The sequence below is a fragment of the Anopheles maculipalpis genome, chromosome 2RL (genome assembly GCF_943734695.1).
Source record: "Anopheles maculipalpis chromosome 2RL, idAnoMacuDA_375_x, whole genome shotgun sequence".
In the NCBI taxonomy this organism is placed as follows: domain Eukaryota; kingdom Metazoa; phylum Arthropoda; class Insecta; order Diptera; family Culicidae; genus Anopheles; species Anopheles maculipalpis.
In genome coordinates this window covers 41,338,227-41,355,495 of record NC_064871.1, presented here as the reverse complement: position 1 = coordinate 41,355,495, position 17,269 = coordinate 41,338,227, and the positions used below count along the sequence as shown (strand labels likewise).

Genomic DNA, 17,269 nt, shown 5'->3' with positions numbered 1-17,269 from the left:
CAGTAGTTTGGAAAGCAAATAAGGATCAAACTGGAACAACGAAAGGATTAATGGTTTCATACAACCTTAACAAAAAGTTGCTCATATAAAACGCCGGGACAGAAAAGGGAAATGTTACCTCTCTACACCTCTCATGCAATCGAATTTCTACCACGTTTAGCTGTTGCTGCTGCACAGCATGACACACATACTTATGATTTCAATGGATTCTTGTTGCTAGATTATTTAAATCTATCGCAAACGATACCTGCGCTACAATGTATTTGCTGTGGTACCTTGTGCATATGTTTTGACTACATCCATTCCATCTAAAGTGTGATAACTAACCTTCTCTTTCGTCTTCTGCTCTCAATTATTACCTCGGTGTAATAATGTTCTCATCCATCTATATTACTAATGCTGCCCTTACATACTAATTGTTCACACTGTCTCTATGCTTGATTCAAACTGATAAATCTTAACAATCTAACACGCTTCACACGACGAATGTTGTTAAAGTTTTGCATCCGGTATCGGAATACATGAATGAATGTGCTTCCGTGCTTTCTTCTTACTCTGATCACGGATGTTTGGTGTGCCGGCGTGGCCATTTCTTTAGTTCTGTACACTTATTTAAACGTGATCGATAGATCTTCTTTTTTTTCGTACTGTGGGGAATCTTGCTTTGCTGTTATGATTTTTTTTTTATTTTAAAGAAGTCAATATCGATCATTTCCGTTTCTCGTTGAATTATGTATGGGTTTTTGTTTTCTTTCCCTTGTTTTTGAGTTCTATTTTGCTTCAGTTGTTTGATGGTTTGGTAAAGCCGCCGATTGCCGAATGATTTTGCATTTGGAGAGCGGGCGGTGCGCGCAGTTTTTTTCATCAGATCGGTTGACTATAGATTTTCTGTTTAGTTTTTCCTTACAGCACCCACACACCCAATTCTTATGCTGTTATCTCTTTGTGTGTAGTGGGTGGTACGCGGGCAGCTGTACTTTGCCGCTGCTAATCGATCAGTAAAAGCATGGTTGTAGCATTGTGCCTTGTGTGGTAGCTGCAGCTTGATGTACGCACATTCTCTTCGCAATCTGTTATTTATCCCACTTTTGCGGTTTGGTTTTGCATTCACAGGCTTGGTTTTTTGAATTTTAGCTTTTGCTTTCTCGCTCTCTCGTTTTGCCGTGTGTTTAATAGTAACCGCTGTGTGCGTACTGATCGGTTTTGGCGTAGCCCTGCGAATACGCTTGCGCGTCTAGTTGGGAGAATGAAATATTGATGATGTTGGTCGATTCGAAAGGGGCCGGGCAGAGTTGTGAGAAATGGGGATAAAAAAAAGGAAAAAGGGCAACAGGATAACAGGAAAGAAAGAAAAATCAAATCATTTGCCGTTCACTGTTTTTCTTTTAATATCCGTGATACGTGATATATCGCTCTGTGTATATAGTATATATACCATACTTTTATCTAGGTAAACGAAGCTATCAATTTCCCGCTGTATTTTTGTTGTTTGAGCAAGGTCGGTTTTAGAGTAATTTAAGTGTGTCTCAACCTACGTCGCATTGCTAAACAGAATCACAACTGTCGAATGATATGTGTGAAAATGCGCGGCGCGTCATTGTAAACAGTCTCCACAAATGAAAATATCAATTGCAAAATTATAAATCATAATAATAGTAAAATGCCATCTTTGCCCGACGATCGCAGTTGAGTTTTTTATGGTTTGTTTTCATCAATAAATGTTTCATTTGATTTTTTTTTCGGGTATTACCCGGACACACGCATGTATTGCTCTCATGCTATGCTATTGTGGCTGCTTCTTTATCACCGCTGCAATTAATAGAAAGTTTTTACTTTCCGATAGTTTTGTATGTTTTAAATATTATCATATTGCTTCATCACTTGTGTAAATGTTAACTCTTTGTATACACTAGACGAGATTTATTTAATAAAAAGTGTTTTCTTCAATTATTTCATTGAATCCAGATGCTCTTTGGCTTTGAATTGCGTCTTCAAAGATAGAATAACTTGTAATTCTGTTATGTGATCTTCAGGGTTTCATTCGTAGATTTCTTTTTTTTCTCTAGTATCTATATTCTGTTGATAATTCATTACGACTCATTTCGTATTAAATATAATAAATCACATTGTACTCACACATCCACGAATGTGTCATAAAAAAAATCATCCTCTTTTTTATGCTCAACTACGACCGTATAAGATCCCACACCTGCGCGTCTGACATAATGAAAATAATCAACTAAAAACAAATCATTCTAAATGGTAACAAGCTTCAGCATTCTTCACGTCTTTCTTTATCGCCATATTGGTTATATATCCCCCGAGGGTTTACGGTAAAATAGACTCGATCGAGAGTAGATTGTTTCAATCGTTTGTAATAGCGTTTGACTTTCCTTTACTTCTTTGTGTTCTAGAACGGGTTATAGAACCGGCTCTTGAGTATCAACTAATTTATTTAACGATATTTGTAAATATATATTTTTGAGCCTTTAGAAATTGCTTCCAAACTATTCGAAGGTTCGCCATCGTAAATTCGAAATTCGATTGTCAAGCAGACCGATGATCACACGATAGTATTTTGGCGACCATGTTCGTTCAACGGTAACGATCCAATATATATATAAACATATACATAGATATAGAGCGTATTTATTTGTAAAAGGAGGTGTGGAAGACGCATAATATGCAACTACAGAGGGAACACAACAGGATGATTTTAAGCGTACTTACCGTAACCACTGTAGGCAGTGGTGCGATCGTCATACTGCTGGCTGGCATACGTGTCCGTCGACACGGCACTGTAATCCGCGGTAGTGCCGTACGTTTGGCTATAGTCCTGCGTATAGCCAGACTGATAGCGTGTATCATACGTGGCCGTGTTGCTATTACATAAAACGAGGCACAAAAAGGTGGTTGACAAAGGTGTCATTAATTAAACTCATAATTCATCTCATCATTACAAACACGTCCGGGGTTCGGCTCCATTGCTTTAAAACCCCAAACGATGTAAACTAACTGTAGCTGAAAAATGGTAGATTAAAGCTATTAAAATCTTGCTCACAAAGGAAATTTTTAAATACCTGTAATCATAGTGTGTTGTGTCGTATTCGGTGCCCGTGCTGGGATATCCAGTGCTGGCCATCGTCGTATTACCGTACGAGCCTTGGCTGTAGCCGTTGCTAGCGTAGCCGGTTTGTGGGGCGGCCGCGTTACCATAGCCCCCAGTATTGGCCGTTGCTGTGTGCGTGTACTGATGCTCCATTTGTGGAGCATGCGCGTTCGGATCGCTGTAACCGCCGTGATTTGCCATCGGTTGCGGTGGAGCACTGTACGAAGGAACGGGTGCAGCTGAACCATGATGTGGCGGCATGGCTTTCGGCGGCAGTGCACGGCTTGGTGGACCCGGATCGTACCGACCACGTTTAGGGCCTGGTGGTCCACCTACACCCGGAATGCCACCACGTTTGTTGATGGGTGGCACAGCGGACGGGTTCGATGGTTGTCGTGAATCGAACTGGCGCGGCGGGGGAGGTCCCTGACCGTAGCCACCACCTCCCGGACCACCATTGTTCTGTCCATAACCACCCATCGGATTGTACGAAGAGGGTGGTGCATTGCCATATCCTCCGCCACCGCCACCACCTCCCATACCTCCACCACCACCACCACCACCGCCGTATCCACCGCCAGACATGCCACCTCCGCCATAACCGCCTCCACCACCACCATAACCGCCACCACCACGTCCACGACCGCCTCCCATTCCACCACGGAACGGTCTTGGGCCACCATAGTCACCGCCACCGTAACCGCCTCCTCCTCCGCCGCCCCGACCCCGGCCCATTCCACGCGACATGAATCCACCACGTCCGCGGGACATTCCACGCGGTGACGAATGATACGGAGCCGACGAGTGTGTGGATTGTATCGATGATTCTTGTGACGCAGCTGCCAAGCTGCTTGAATCGGCCGTTTTAATCGATTGCTTGGGCGACATATGCTCAGCCTCGGAACCACCGGTTGCCCCTCCTTGAGCAGAACCAGAGCCCGAATTGCCAGAACCACCCCCAGTGCCACCACTCTGTCCAGTACCTGAACCACCGGCCGTAGTTGTCGAGACGGCTTTAGCTGCACCATTTGTTTCCGGCACTTTACCACCGTCGCCGTTCTCGGCTTGTTGTGCAATAGCGGCCGGTGGTCCCGATCCGTTCGAAACGGAAGACGATGGACCACCATAATTGGAGCGACCCATTGGACGACCACCACCGCCGCCACCACCACCGTACGGGCCACCACGAGACATTGGTGGACCACCACCCCTAGGTGGACCGCCCATCCCTCTTGGTGGCCCTCCACCACGCATCATTCCCCCGCGTCCCCGCATCATTGGAGGACCGCCGCCTCCCATGCCCATGCGAGGACCCATTGGCGGTCCTCCTCCACGGCCACGGCCTCTGAATGGAAATGGTGAACTGAAACGGGGCAGAAGAAAAATTGTAAATTCAATAAAACTAAAATCTATTTCCAGCTACAAACTATTACTTACCCTCCCCGATCACTGTATCCACCGCGTGGTGGCCCGCCACGACCACGATACCCACCCCTAGGTGGACCGGACATATCCATCATTCTTTTATGTAAGTTTTCACTTGGCAACCGATCCTTCACTTACGGTTTGGGGTTCTACGAAGAAAAAAAAAAACGATAAAAATCGATACAGCGAACAAGGGGACACCAAATTCACGAGAGGATTTCACCGCGCAAAAAGGAAATTTTAAGTGTGTTTCATATCGTTCAACCGTTTTAACGACACGATGCCTGTGTTTTTCAAATAAAAACACACTTTATCCCGTTAGTAATCTCTAATCATCAGCGGTAGAATTAAACCGGACTGGGCACACAGCACAGGAAACACTTCCGCTGTTTGAACACAGCATCGTTTCACGATAAAAGTAGCTATTAAACTGCATTATTAACCTGGGTTGGATGCACAAATCGTACCGGCACACAAAGCAATCAAGCTAGATTATAGTGTATCACTAAAAACGCACGTCAAGACAAACCACAAACAGCGATCACGCAATTTTTTCACGAAACCGGGTAGCTAGCTTGGTTTTCACTGTTTCAAAATGGCGTCTTCCTTTCTGCGTTCCCAACTAGCACAATCGCACTCCCGCATTGACAGCTGCTGCTCCCAGCAAACAATTTTTAATTTGCAGCTATTTGGTTTATCCGTGCTGGCGATTTTAAACTGCTGAGAAAGAAACAGTTATTTTTGTACAATTTCATTTCTGATTAAATTCTATCCGAAGGCCACCGGCAACGCTATAAATGGTGTTCATGATATGTATAATGATTTATAAGCTGAAAGTTGATTAGATTTTGCATTCCAGAAATACATGCACCGAAAGTTGCATAAACAACAGATTTCTTTTATTACACTGATTCAAACTGCCAATAAACAAGTTTGAGGAAGCTATAGTTTATTTTTTCGATTCTTAATAGTGACTGCAGCTGTGCCAACTGAAGTTTAATTTCAAAATAATATTACTAAACAAAAGCACCTCACAAACGATTGGCATGTTAATTTCATTCGTCAAATAACATAACTCCATGTAAAACGCGGCACTAGATTGACTTAGGAGAACAAAATATAAAAGTTACATTTATCTTTTAGTTAACACTTTTAGCATCTTACTTTCCCGATTTTATACTACTTACTACTGAACCGTTGCTGTTCTAGTTCGACTTTATTTTTGTAATTTATTTTCCTCTTTATCATTTTGCTTTGACACTACTGTTTATGTTTACAATGTTAAAACAATACTTTCATTTCACATTTAACTATAACAACATATTCAACATTGACCTTATATATATTATTCTATAAATCTTGCATGCTTCGTTATCATTATTAAAAAGGGGTTCCTTTCGTAGTATCGTTTTAGATGTCTTCATCAAGAAATTTTAAAGGACGGGAAGAAATTTACCGTTTTCGGGAAGGGAAAATGAAGTTTAGTGCATGATTTGTAACCGATTATATTTCACGCGCATAAGAACTCAGGGAATGAATAAAAACAAACTATAAACTTAACAAAGGTTTGCAATAAGTACACCACCATTTGACTCCAATAATTGTAACGAAAGATTCGAAATGAGAACACAGTTCTGCATTGATTCAATTAATTCTCTACATTTGGCGAAATACTGACTATGCGCGTTGATGAAACGAACTTTAAAATGCTGACAATTTGACCAGCTGTGGAAGATTATTAGACGTTTAGCACGGTATGCTTTTTGTAAACGATTGGTTGCTGAATGCCGATCACACCAAGGCTTCCGTCTCGTAAAGGCGCCAACAGATGTGTATTACCACCAGTTCCCACAACTGTTTGCGTAGGGACGTGTAGAGGAATGTCGAAGATTGGTTTAAGTCTTTGAATTGAAGATACGGAACGAGAACATAATTAAAACATATATGCATAACCAGGCGTTCTTACCGCACTTACCCGTAGAGGCGACTCATCGTCACATCGCCAGCATCGTCCGAAACCACGAGAAAGTCGGATGCTGAGGCCAACCCCGTTACACGACCGGACACGTACTTCGAACCGAGGCTGACTCCATTTACGCTGAACACGTGCACTGAGTGTGAGGTGTCATCGAATGCCGAGAAGGCGATATGTCCTGTGAGAAAAGAGTGAACATGATCGTGATGAATCATAAAAAAATAAATAAATTCCTTTTAACAAACCTTGATAGGATAAAGTAATGAAGGATATTTCAATCTTAACACCCGTACATCCGATGGGATTTATTGTCCTGATGAATTGGCCGTTCTTAATGGTATGCACATTGACAGTGCCGTCCTGAAACAAACGATTGGAGGAAGTTCAGTATAACTGGTAATATTTTTCATTTTCTATATAACTTCTTACCAAAGACCCGGAAACCACAATGTCCAGTTCGGTCATAATGGCCACACAAGATACGGCATCGTCATGTCCGTACAGTGTGTGTACCGGTTTCGGAGTGAGGTTGTTGGTAAGATGTACAACATTTGCACTTCCCACCACATTTCCGGCCAAGTTCTGATTCAGTGCAGCTGTGTTGGGTTGCAAATTAGTTCCTGTCGGTTGGCCGACGCTGCTACTCGTGCTAAGCGACCATATTACACAGGTGCAGTCCTTAGACCCAGTCACCAGATACGAACCACAGTTGTCCATAGCAATACATGTCACCACATCTATAGAGAGAAAGCATCATTATTGCGTACAACCATCTATAAATCATTCACTAATCGAAAAAGATTTGAACTTTACCGAAATGATTTATTGCCGATGCAACTACTTTCCCCCGCGCCAAGTTGAAAACACGCACCGAGTTGTCCCAAATGCCTCCGGCATAGATATACTTCGCATCCACGCTAACGGCGAAGAGTTTAGAATTCAGTGTCACCGATGGATGAAAGGGACCGATCAATTTTTTACGATTTCTGTAAAACAAAGCAAGTATTAAGAACACATCCGAACTGGGTAGCCTACTACAAATGTACTCACTTAAGGTTCAACGTGGTAGCATCAATTTCGAGCAAAAATCCTCGCTCCTTGTCAAACGACATCCAACTGTGACAGCCCAGAATGCCTGACTTTGTTACCGTGATCAGCATATCCGGACTGGCCTGCAGAAACGATCTCGGTGGACTTTTCGGTGTACTCAAATAAACGACCGGATCTTTATCGGTGGATAAATCGCATGCCGTACACTGAACGCGATCGAGGATGAGCGTAAGATCTGGTCTCTTTAGCTCCAACTTTAGCAACCGAATCGTAAGCTCGTCCAACGATAACCGCCGAGGATGCGGATCCCTTAACAACTGCGACGGTGTTTGTCCAAAGTTGTTAATCATACCTTCGACGGCTTCACGTTCGATCGGGTTTGCTATTTTGTCCAAATCAACCGCACCTTCGTACGAACAGTAGTAGAACACATTCAACGCTTCAACCGCTTTCGGACCCTTCTGTCGGTAACCAAAAATAAGATCGATCCAGTGATGCAGATGTTGCGACACGTACTCCGACTCCAGCGCACGTCGGTGAATGGCGATGAAATCTTCGGCCGTTTTAGCCCATGCCGGCAGAACCACATCGTCTACCTTTTCCTTCGTCATCTGCAGCACACCCAAATCGAAACGATTCATATTTTTCAAAAACTCAGGAAAGTAAAAGAACTCCGGTATAAGCTCCTTCACGTCGTTCGGGTTGTCCATCAGCAGTTTCCAGGTTTGAGGGATCGAGTGAAACTGACGATCAGCTACATCAAACCGACCACTTTGTAGCTCAATGTGCAGTGAGGTAAATGGTTCGACTCGAATTAGATAATGTAGCACACCGGCCGAGTTGGAGTAGTGGGTGCCGTAGTGGAATTTCGGTATCATCCCGGACGGGTCCTCGAATCCGTCGAACTTACTTCTAACTTCGGCCTCGTTTTTCGGATTCACTACCCCGATAGGTTTGCTGAGGTCTCGGAACGATTTGGGATCATTTAAATCGAGTACTTCACTCGTGTAGTCGGCCAATATCCAGGGAAACACTGGGTACTGACTGAGGTCGTTATACGATCGGCCTGCGATCGTGTTCAGGTGCATCAAATACTCAAAGTTCGATATCTCTCGGTTCGCCCATTTCTGTGTCAAACCGGACGACTTCAACAGTTCGGCCGGCGATCGACCCGAACCGTACAGAATGTTCGGTGGCTGTAGGCTGAGGATTTTGGTGAATATTTTGTTACGTGTACGTGTCGTAAAGTTCAGGAAGTAGCTCGTTTGATCGATGAGAAACATCTCGAGTGCGCTGCGGCGTAGATTAAACTTTCGCAAATGCAGTTCGCGCAATTGACCGATCGGGAACTTGAAATCGTTTCGCTGACCATCGTCCTTCAGGGAGGCAATCTCTGTGAACATAATCTGACTCGTCGTCAGATCGAATCGACCCTTCACGCGCGTCATCAGTGTGATCAGTTCGCACTCCTGTGAGATGACAATCTTCTCCTTCCCGGATGTTTCTGGGCTGTTAAAATTATTCAGTCTGTTAGCAAAGTAATTTTGAGATGAAATATTTCAATGTCTAAACTGCTTACACTTGCGGTTCCATGCTGTTCCTCATTTCCTCCTCCAACAGTAGCATCTCTTCATCGGTATTCTCATCTCCTATGGCGGCTGGTGCGAAAGTAGACCCAAACTCGGAAGACAACCGTCGGCTCTGGGAGGTGGACGTGGTATTATCGCGCAAATTAGCCGCAGCTGTGTGTGGATCGTGATACAGGTCCGGTTCCAGTTTTAAGCGCATGCGGGCAACATTTTCGTGATGTGATAGACGCCAATATTCTTCCTGTCGGTTTCTGTGGGGAGAAGCGTGAGATACAAATGTACGTTAAAATAGGTCCATGTTAAACAATTATGTTATGGGTGGTGGTAGGCGACAGCGGGGCCGATCTTCAAACGGCAGGACCGGGGTTCAAATCCCATCCGGAACGTCCCCCCGTAGTGAGGACTGACTAACCAATTGCGGGCATCGGCAAGTCAATTTCGATGGCCGGCATGACCTTAGTTAGAGGTCTTTAAGCCAAGAAGAAGAAGAAGATGTTAAACAATGCCATAATAAAGCCCTTTTTTAAAACACAAACTCAAAGCGACCAGCAAATAATAACCACCATATTTTCAATTCATTATAAAAACAGATTTTCTTGTATTTCTTTTCATTATCTTAAAACAATTTTGGAACAGGAACGGAGTATGGATAGGAATGTATGGATAGGAGAGAAAGGTGCAAAGGATAAAGTGCAGGGAAGGTGCAAAGGATAGTAAGTCAGTGTGGGCAAAGTGCTTTACAAAGATTGGACAGTGGAAATTATGTACAAATGGATGAATGCTTCAAAGTCTGCACGCAGATCCTGGCTTCGCATTGAGGGCCCTCTCCTAGTTAGGTGATTGGCGGCTTCCGTTGTACAGCTTTAGCAAAAGGAATTGGCAGGCGTAGGCACTATTTACACTCGAGCTCGGGGTCCTATATACACGGCGACACATGAACACGGCCATTCATGGCTCAGATCGACTTAGACAACGACGGCCTTGGCGGCGACAGCCGGAGCCACAACGGTCTTGGCAGCGACGGCAACGGCGGGCGTAGCGACGGCCACCGGGATGTCCTTCTGCACGACGGCGTTGAATCCGTTGACTGGGTCAGCATAGTAGTTGACGATGCGGCGCGAACCGTCGGGTTCGATCAGCGAGTACGATCCCTTCACGATGTCACCGTCGCGGGTTTCTTCCTGAGTCTTAGAATCGCCAGTCAGCGTATCCTGGACATTGTACGCGTACTGGTACTGCGGGTAGGCATCAGCGAACTCAGCCTGAACTGGAGCAGCGGCCAAAACGGGAGCGGCACGGGCAGCCACGACCGGCGCGGCTGCAACAGGAGCGGCGGCTACCACCGGGGCGGCACGAGCAGCAACAACGGCCGGAGCAGCAGCGGCAGCTACAACCGGAGCAGTGTATGCGGCAGCAGCGAATGGAGCAGCACGTGCTACCACTGGCGCACTGTACGCTACGGGAGCAGCGGCGGTGTAAGCGGCACGAGCAACGACCGGAGCAGTGTAGGCAACCGGGGACGAGTAAGCTACTGGGGCGGCAAAGGACCGAGCAACAACGGGGGCCTGTACCAGCGGTGCCGAGTAGGCAAGCGGTGCCGCCAAAGGAGCGGCCAATAACGCTGGATCTGGTTTAGGCTCAGCGCTAGCGCACAGGGCTAGGGCGGCGAAAACGGCAACCTATATACGAAGGGAAAAAAAGGGAATTCAGAACAACACCGAAGGATGCAACACACGGTTTTCACGTTTTGCACACGCTTTACGCAAGCACTGCACTGTCTAGAACCCATTTGGCGTTCACCAATCATCCGGCAGACACGGATGCACCACACTTACTTTGAGCAAACTCATTGTAGACTTGAGAAGTGAAATTTCACACTGTTTAGTGAAGTGAAGCGCAACTGACTGACGTACTGATCGATGGTAGCGAATGGTTTTTATACCAAAACCAAATCCGAATTCGATCAACAATTCACCGCCCTCAGCAGCAAACTTTCGGTGGGTACCGCGAATTTACATACCATGGCCACACACCACCAGCAGCAGCAGATGTCACCGCTGCCTCAAAGCGCCTCCTACTATCAATGGTGGTAGATATTAAGGCCATCCGATGACCGCTGATCGGTAGTCTATGTGTGGTTACCCGTACTAACGTCTCATCCTCAGGCGGACGGATCATGGAACCACTGTTCACGCGACATCAGACATTCCGTGCACGTGCGCTTATCAAATTTACACTGGACGCCAATGTGGAAAGGTGTGAGTAATGCCCACGAGCTTTGCGCTTCACCTCGTTCCCGTTCGGGGCACGATCCATGAGGACGACTTCTTCAGCTGGCAACGGTAGCAAACTGTTTGCTGCTGACGATATCGAACGGGAAAAGTGGCTTTCCCCAAAGAAAGAATAGGTAGCAAATATCAAGTCCCCAAAAGGGTTGCGTTGGATGAACGGGAGGAATACGATCCGAGGTCATATTGGAGGCACGGCACGGCTAGCCAACAATTCAAGGCCGTTGGTGATGTTGGGTAATGCAAACTGCTAATGATTCATTAGTTGGACCTCGAGGCGTAATTATAAACGATGTTAGTAGCAGATTAGAGAAGATGTCAACAGAGGACAGAGGGTTCTTTGATGGATTATTGATCCAGGATTAAGGCATACAACACGTTATTTGACTTATTGCCTTTGACAGTGAATAGAAGCATTAAGGGACACATGTTTTTAAAGCTCCTATGAAGTTGAAGAGCAAAAGAAGTAAAACAAGATTAAACGCTGAGCGATACAGTACTGCACTTTAAGATTACTTGATCTTTATCATAGTAAATTTGACTTCATTTCTTAACCAATCATTCTTTTTCTTCTTGGCCTTAGATTACGCCGGCCATTGAATGGCTTATTAGACTGCCAATACCACGTTTTTGGATAGACACAGTCCTCAACTACGGGGGCACGATCCCGATGGGATTTGAACGCTGGTTCTGGCATGTAAAGACTGGCGCCGCTGTCGCCTACGACACCGGGCCGCCAATCATTCCAATCATTATAATCTTTTATTTTATGCTTATTTATTCTGACTGATCTTGTTTTTAATATTTGCTATTTTCTAGACACTTGACTAGATATTTAATCTACTTTTAAATTAAGATAATTCGGCAAACGATCCCGATCGATTTAAAGGTTACTCATCATCGAGTTGAAAGCTACGGCTCGTCAAAATTGCTGACCAAATCCATTCGCCCATCATTCACCACAAATTACGAGTTGATCGAGAAAAACTTTTCCAACAAGTTCCAGCACATCGCCGTGAATGGCCGCGTGTTGGGCGTCCGGGTATCGGTAACGCGCGTGCGTACCGAACAGGACACCATATTGAAAGTGAATTGTCATTCATATAGATCGACGACGTGCGATAAATTCAAACGGAATGGTAATGAATTTTCGATCACTGCATACGAATTCCTACCGGGTTACACTCTTTCTCCCTAAACCAAACAGGGGGCGGGGACTGGGACTCTCTCGTTGAACAGTGGGCAGGATGGGCAATTTGTCGTTTGGAAAAAAATGGTTAAATATGCAGGCAAACCCTGGCAGGTGGCCTAGATTCGTACGTTGTACAAAAGCCCGGCGTAGCGGGGCAATGTCGTCTAGCGACCATGCGTGCTCACGCAGCATTAACGACGTTTAGTGCAACATTGCGTAAAGTAGTGTGCTAGTATGGTTTCAAGTTGTGTGCTACTGCTGCACGTCCTCCATCATGTGGAGGATACATGGCAGGTGTCAGCATTGATCAGAGTGCGAACGAGACGGCACAAATTCCGGAGGATGTCGAACGGCAGAGACCTAAGCGACGTTCACTCACACACATCAATGTGCTTCAACGTGCCATAGATCCTATATAAGCAAGAACCGGTACCAGGTTCGCGGTCGTACGCCAGTCGATCGTCAAGATCCCAGGTCTGCAGATAGACACCAATTGCCCACCGCTCCGATCAAACGACGACCTAATTGTTGGCGACGGACAACTTTGGTGGCTTCAGCGACATTTTTGCGCAACTCTTTTCGAAGCTCGCGAAAGGGTTAATTACACCTAAAACGAGCACCAACTCACACTTACGCTTATTGTTGCAAAAGTTGCATGCATGTGACTTAAAAACTACACCACACAATAAGTGACAATTCTAAGCCCGGTTCTACAAAAATCACCTAAAACTAGGTCATGGGAAAAAGACGCGTCAAAGGATCGCGTTAGATGGTGGTCGGGTTTTTTGAACCTAGGAACATAACTGAGAGAATATACTCGCTAGCTCTTAGGACATCACATAACTCTGGCTGACGTTTGGAGATATAAAAAAAATATGCAGCTCACGTAAGCCCTCGATGCGTTACAAAGCACTCTGGCAGCGTTTATTACATGCCGGCGTACGTCTTCAACCTTCAATAACACCTTGCTAGGTTTTGTTTTTCTATCTGTGAAATCTTTTTTTATTAAGAAGAAAGAGGACAGACAAAGCCGTGTCAACATATCTAATGTAAATGAGCAACTAGCTTACCGCACCAAAGCTACGAATGTCTTGCTTTTGCTCCATTTCCTTCTCTAATCGCTATCGCAAGAAGGTATGGAGATGTGCAGTGGACGGTGCCGTGCATTACGACTACTTTATTTGTATACTGGTATTGTGGGTTGTTGTTTTTTTATTAATCTTCAATAGTTAACTTACTATCGTAATTGCAATTACTAACAGTATGTCCTTGGTTGGGCACCTAAAGCTAATGTGCTAACGTATCTACAGCAATGGTTCATATTTCACTAACTGCCTTGCTGCCCACCGGTTCAGTGGTGGTAGTACGGCAGGGCAGCATGTACGAGTGGTGCCGCTGCAACGACCTTCTTCAGCACCGGTGCCGCATGGATGGCGTGGCCACTCTTCTCGACGACGGCATTGAACCCGTGGATCTTGTCGGCCGTGTACGTCACCTTGCGGATGGTACCGTCCGGCTCGGTGAGCGAGTAGCTGCCGTGAACCACACCGTTCGAAAGGGTTTCTTCCGCATGCTTCGAGTCACCGGTGTGCGGGTCCGACACACCGTAGCTGAAGCTGTAGTGTGGGTTCGGATCGTACGCTTCGACGTGTTTCAGAATCGGTGCCGCAGCTACGACGGCAGGCGCATGCAGCACTGGAGCGGCCGCAACCGTGTGCAGTGGCTGGATGGCTTTCGCTGCATAACCGTAAGATAAGGCAGGTCCGTAGGAGAGTGGTCCGTATACGGGCGAAGCGACGGATACAGCCACCAAGGAGGCAACCAGAAGTACCTAGGGAAAAGTTTGCACGTTCGATCAATTAGAACGATCTGATTTTGGGGGGGACTGGTAGCTTTGCTCCCTATTCTCCATTCTTTACAACCTTTCTTCCTTTAACGAAATATAGATTATTATGAGATTTTGTGACTGAACAACGAACAAATAGCGATACATGCAACATAAATTATTAAAAAAAAAAAACGGTTCTAAAGCTCGCTGTAGCATGGTTCTTAACTTTAGAGCATTTGATGTGATGCTTTTGATTTTGATTTGCTTTAGTGTTTCACATTGTTTACTAATATTATGTTTAAAATGGCAGGAAATACTACTCTACTTTTGTTCAGTTAAAGAAATAAAAAAAAAAGATTCTAAGCTCTACAGTAATCACCGAGTTAACTATTAGCAATCTTTAGTTTAATAAGTCCATCTATTCACCTTCGAAAACATTTTTCGCTATTTGAGATAGAACGTAACACTGCACTAATACGACTTTTGTTCACTTTAACGGCACTTGGTATGATGAACTACACCACTGAACTGCACCACTGGTGAATTTTGAAACTCGCGCAGATCAATCGCTGCTGATGTTCTCCTGCCAAGGTTGTTCTTTGGTATGACTTCAGGACGAACTGTGCGCTCCTATAAATACACACCTTTTCCACTGACTACACTACACGGCAGGCGGATGCTGCACCACCAACCATACGGCAGAACCGTGTGGGTTGAATGGAGGGCAGAAAAATATTCACCCCCGTTCGACAGATCACTCAAGCTTGCCTGTGCCCCTGTTTGGGGCGATACGCCGGACTCGTGGTACTTGTTTTCCCTTTCGTTGCTTTCTACGTCGCCTGCACTGCGGTGCTTTTTTCTTCTCGTGCATCACGCATACCGCATATGCTCTTGTTGTGTGACCGAGCAGCGTGCTGGCTATGCTCGGGACGGTTGTTTTCCCACCATTACCATTCCGACCAGGTACGATGGTTTCTTCTGACGTAAAAAAGCATGCAGATTGTAAAGCAACGTCGCTCCGGCCAAACGAACGATTCTTGATGTAATGTAGATCATCTTTATGTGATCGGAGATAGAAGATCACTCAAGAAAATCAAGCAAGATTACAAGGTCGCAAGAATGGATAAGTAGAATGGATGCTCTGCGTCGAATATTTTCTTACTCTTATCCAGTCTCTTTTAAATAAGTATTGAAACAATTTGAAACAAGAAAAAAACGCAATCGACAGGAATGAACTTAGTACAGTTATGACACTCAGTTTACTCCGGGCATTTCATTTATGCATTTGAAATACGTCGTGTTTGAGCGATTGTAAAAAAATGAAACAATGAAATCCCCATCAAGAAAGATTATTTTCTATCTACTAAACACAATCGCATAATCAATTTATTTATGTTTCGAAACATTCCATTAAATCACTACCGATTGCGTTACCCTTTTGACGAGGCCATTTGTGCCGAGAGATCAGGTGTAAAGCAAACGAAAAAAAGTCAAACTACCTCCGCCACGCCATACCCATTCCCATCCCTATGTTTGACACTAAACGCCGACAACAACTGACCGGTCGCAAGCGTCCTCCTTCATCGTCAATGGAATAGTTTGTCGCCGGTCGGCTACTGGGCGGCCCAGGCCGACTACCACCAGGCAGGACCGTACTGGACCAGACAGGTTCAATTACACACCGGCGTTGGCATGGTTGAACAGCTGATCGAGCGGACGTTGCTTGACGTGGTGTGTGTCCCAATACTCCGGTCGTTGCAGCCCACCGTAAGCTTAGGTCTGAATTAGTTCAACAATCTTGTACAGAACGACACAAAATTGACACAGTGAACTAGTTAAAAGTTTGCGGTTTGCTTTTCTCCTCACTCCTGTATGAGGTCTCTTGGCTAGGCTTCTTCATTACCGCGGCACTGTTGTGCCGTGTGTGTGCGCATAAAGCGGGATTAATTAAATCATGTATTCTTGAATTTCATTTCATCGCAAACGTCGGCAAACGCTTGAAGCCATGTTGAAGCTGGGCTTTTCCAACCAACGTGCAGAGGTAGCATAGCCGATGGTTTAGATTTGCCAAGGCAGAATGTGAAGCTTAACAGGCAGAAAGAAAGGGTGGGATGGCCGGTACTGTTGCACTCGATACAAGAATGGCATGCCGGTTGTTTCGATAGATTCCATGCGCTGAAGGGATATCCAGTTTCGTTGGTGCGCGTACCGACAACAGTCGTTGCGTAATTTGTACACCGATCCAGTGTTCGAATTGAGATCGTTCTGAGCATTATTTTAATTGACTCATTTTATCGTATTTGTCATTTTCGTTTGTCATTAAAAATTTCTTGGATTTTTGCAAGGAATGTTACTTCTAGAATTTACATAAAATTGATCAAAAATATATCCTTTCAAAGATAAATTCAAATGTTTGCAGTGTAGTTGATCTTCAACAAATTTGGCTTCATACGTCTTATCCGCACGTCTTATTCGACTTTATCCGCAATCGGTTCATGGCACTCCGAAAGCTTGATACAACCACAGAACGTCGATCATAAGTGATCGTAAAAAATTGCCACAGATGTAATCAACTCCTAACCGAATGCAACAAACGTTTAATTAATTAGCTAAAATACCCTAAACAGGCCTAGCTGGCGGCAGACAGATTCCATTCTAATCTTCGTATGCACTGAGTTAGGAAAATGATCGACCTTGCAATTTCTTTCATTCATTCATCGATCGTGGTTCGTTTATGGAAACCTTAAGGTGGAAAACAGAAACTTGTCTAATGTCTTGTTTCCCGGCACATGACGACATACGTAGAGAAGAGA

The 17,269-nt window shown here is 44.9% G+C and overlaps 3 protein-coding genes across 4 annotated transcripts in view; all 3 read right to left on the bottom strand.

The window, feature by feature from the left end:
- Nucleotides 1-1,119: 1,119 nt before the first annotated feature.
- Nucleotides 1,120-5,163, bottom strand: LOC126557591 (uncharacterized). The gene is made up of 5 exons (XM_050213412.1): nucleotides 4,978-5,163; nucleotides 4,547-4,683; nucleotides 3,081-4,472; nucleotides 2,731-2,882; nucleotides 1,120-1,234 (listed from the first exon to the last, which is right to left on the bottom strand). The coding sequence occupies exons 2-5, from the start codon at nucleotides 4,627-4,629 to the stop codon at nucleotides 1,170-1,172; spliced, it is 1,692 nt and encodes a 563-aa protein (XP_050069369.1). The 5' UTR covers nucleotides 4,630-4,683; nucleotides 4,978-5,163; the 3' UTR covers nucleotides 1,120-1,169.
- Nucleotides 5,164-6,075: 912 nt separating this feature from the next.
- Nucleotides 6,076-17,269, bottom strand: part of LOC126556564 (neurobeachin-like protein 1) — a 49,131-nt gene continuing 37,937 nt past the window's right edge. For both annotated transcript variants that reach the window (XM_050211869.1, XM_050211870.1), the window contains 7 exons: nucleotides 9,139-9,399; nucleotides 7,560-9,068; nucleotides 7,323-7,495; nucleotides 6,939-7,246; nucleotides 6,755-6,869; nucleotides 6,510-6,687; nucleotides 6,076-6,435 (listed from right to left, as the gene is read on the bottom strand). In XM_050211869.1, coding sequence (XP_050067826.1) covers nucleotides 6,273-6,435; nucleotides 6,510-6,687; nucleotides 6,755-6,869; nucleotides 6,939-7,246; nucleotides 7,323-7,495; nucleotides 7,560-9,068; nucleotides 9,139-9,399 — 2,707 coding nt within the window. In that variant the 3' untranslated portion in view covers nucleotides 6,076-6,272. The remainder of the gene's footprint in view (nucleotides 6,436-6,509; nucleotides 6,688-6,754; nucleotides 6,870-6,938; nucleotides 7,247-7,322; nucleotides 7,496-7,559; nucleotides 9,069-9,138; nucleotides 9,400-17,269) is intronic.
- LOC126558909 (cuticle protein 18.6) lies at nucleotides 10,027-11,184 on the bottom strand. Its single transcript, XM_050214995.1, has 2 exons — nucleotides 10,984-11,184; nucleotides 10,027-10,827 (listed from the first exon to the last, which is right to left on the bottom strand). Exons 1-2 carry the CDS (start codon nucleotides 10,996-10,998, stop codon nucleotides 10,114-10,116), a joined length of 729 nt encoding a protein of 242 aa, XP_050070952.1. The 5' UTR covers nucleotides 10,999-11,184; the 3' UTR covers nucleotides 10,027-10,113.

Bases quoted from the DNA above. Each gene is read 5' to 3' on its own strand.
- LOC126557591 (XM_050213412.1), bottom strand. From the start codon at position 4,629: ATGATGGATATGTCCGGTCCACCTAGGGGTGGGTATCGTGGTCGTGGC. The intron at 4,473-4,546 runs GTAAGTAATAGT...GCCCCGTTTCAG, and splicing joins GGATACAGTGATCGGGGAGG to TTCACCATTTCCATTCAGAG. The intron at 2,883-3,080 runs GTATTTAAAAAT...TTTATGTAATAG, and splicing joins ACAACACACTATGATTACAG to CAACACGGCCACGTATGATA.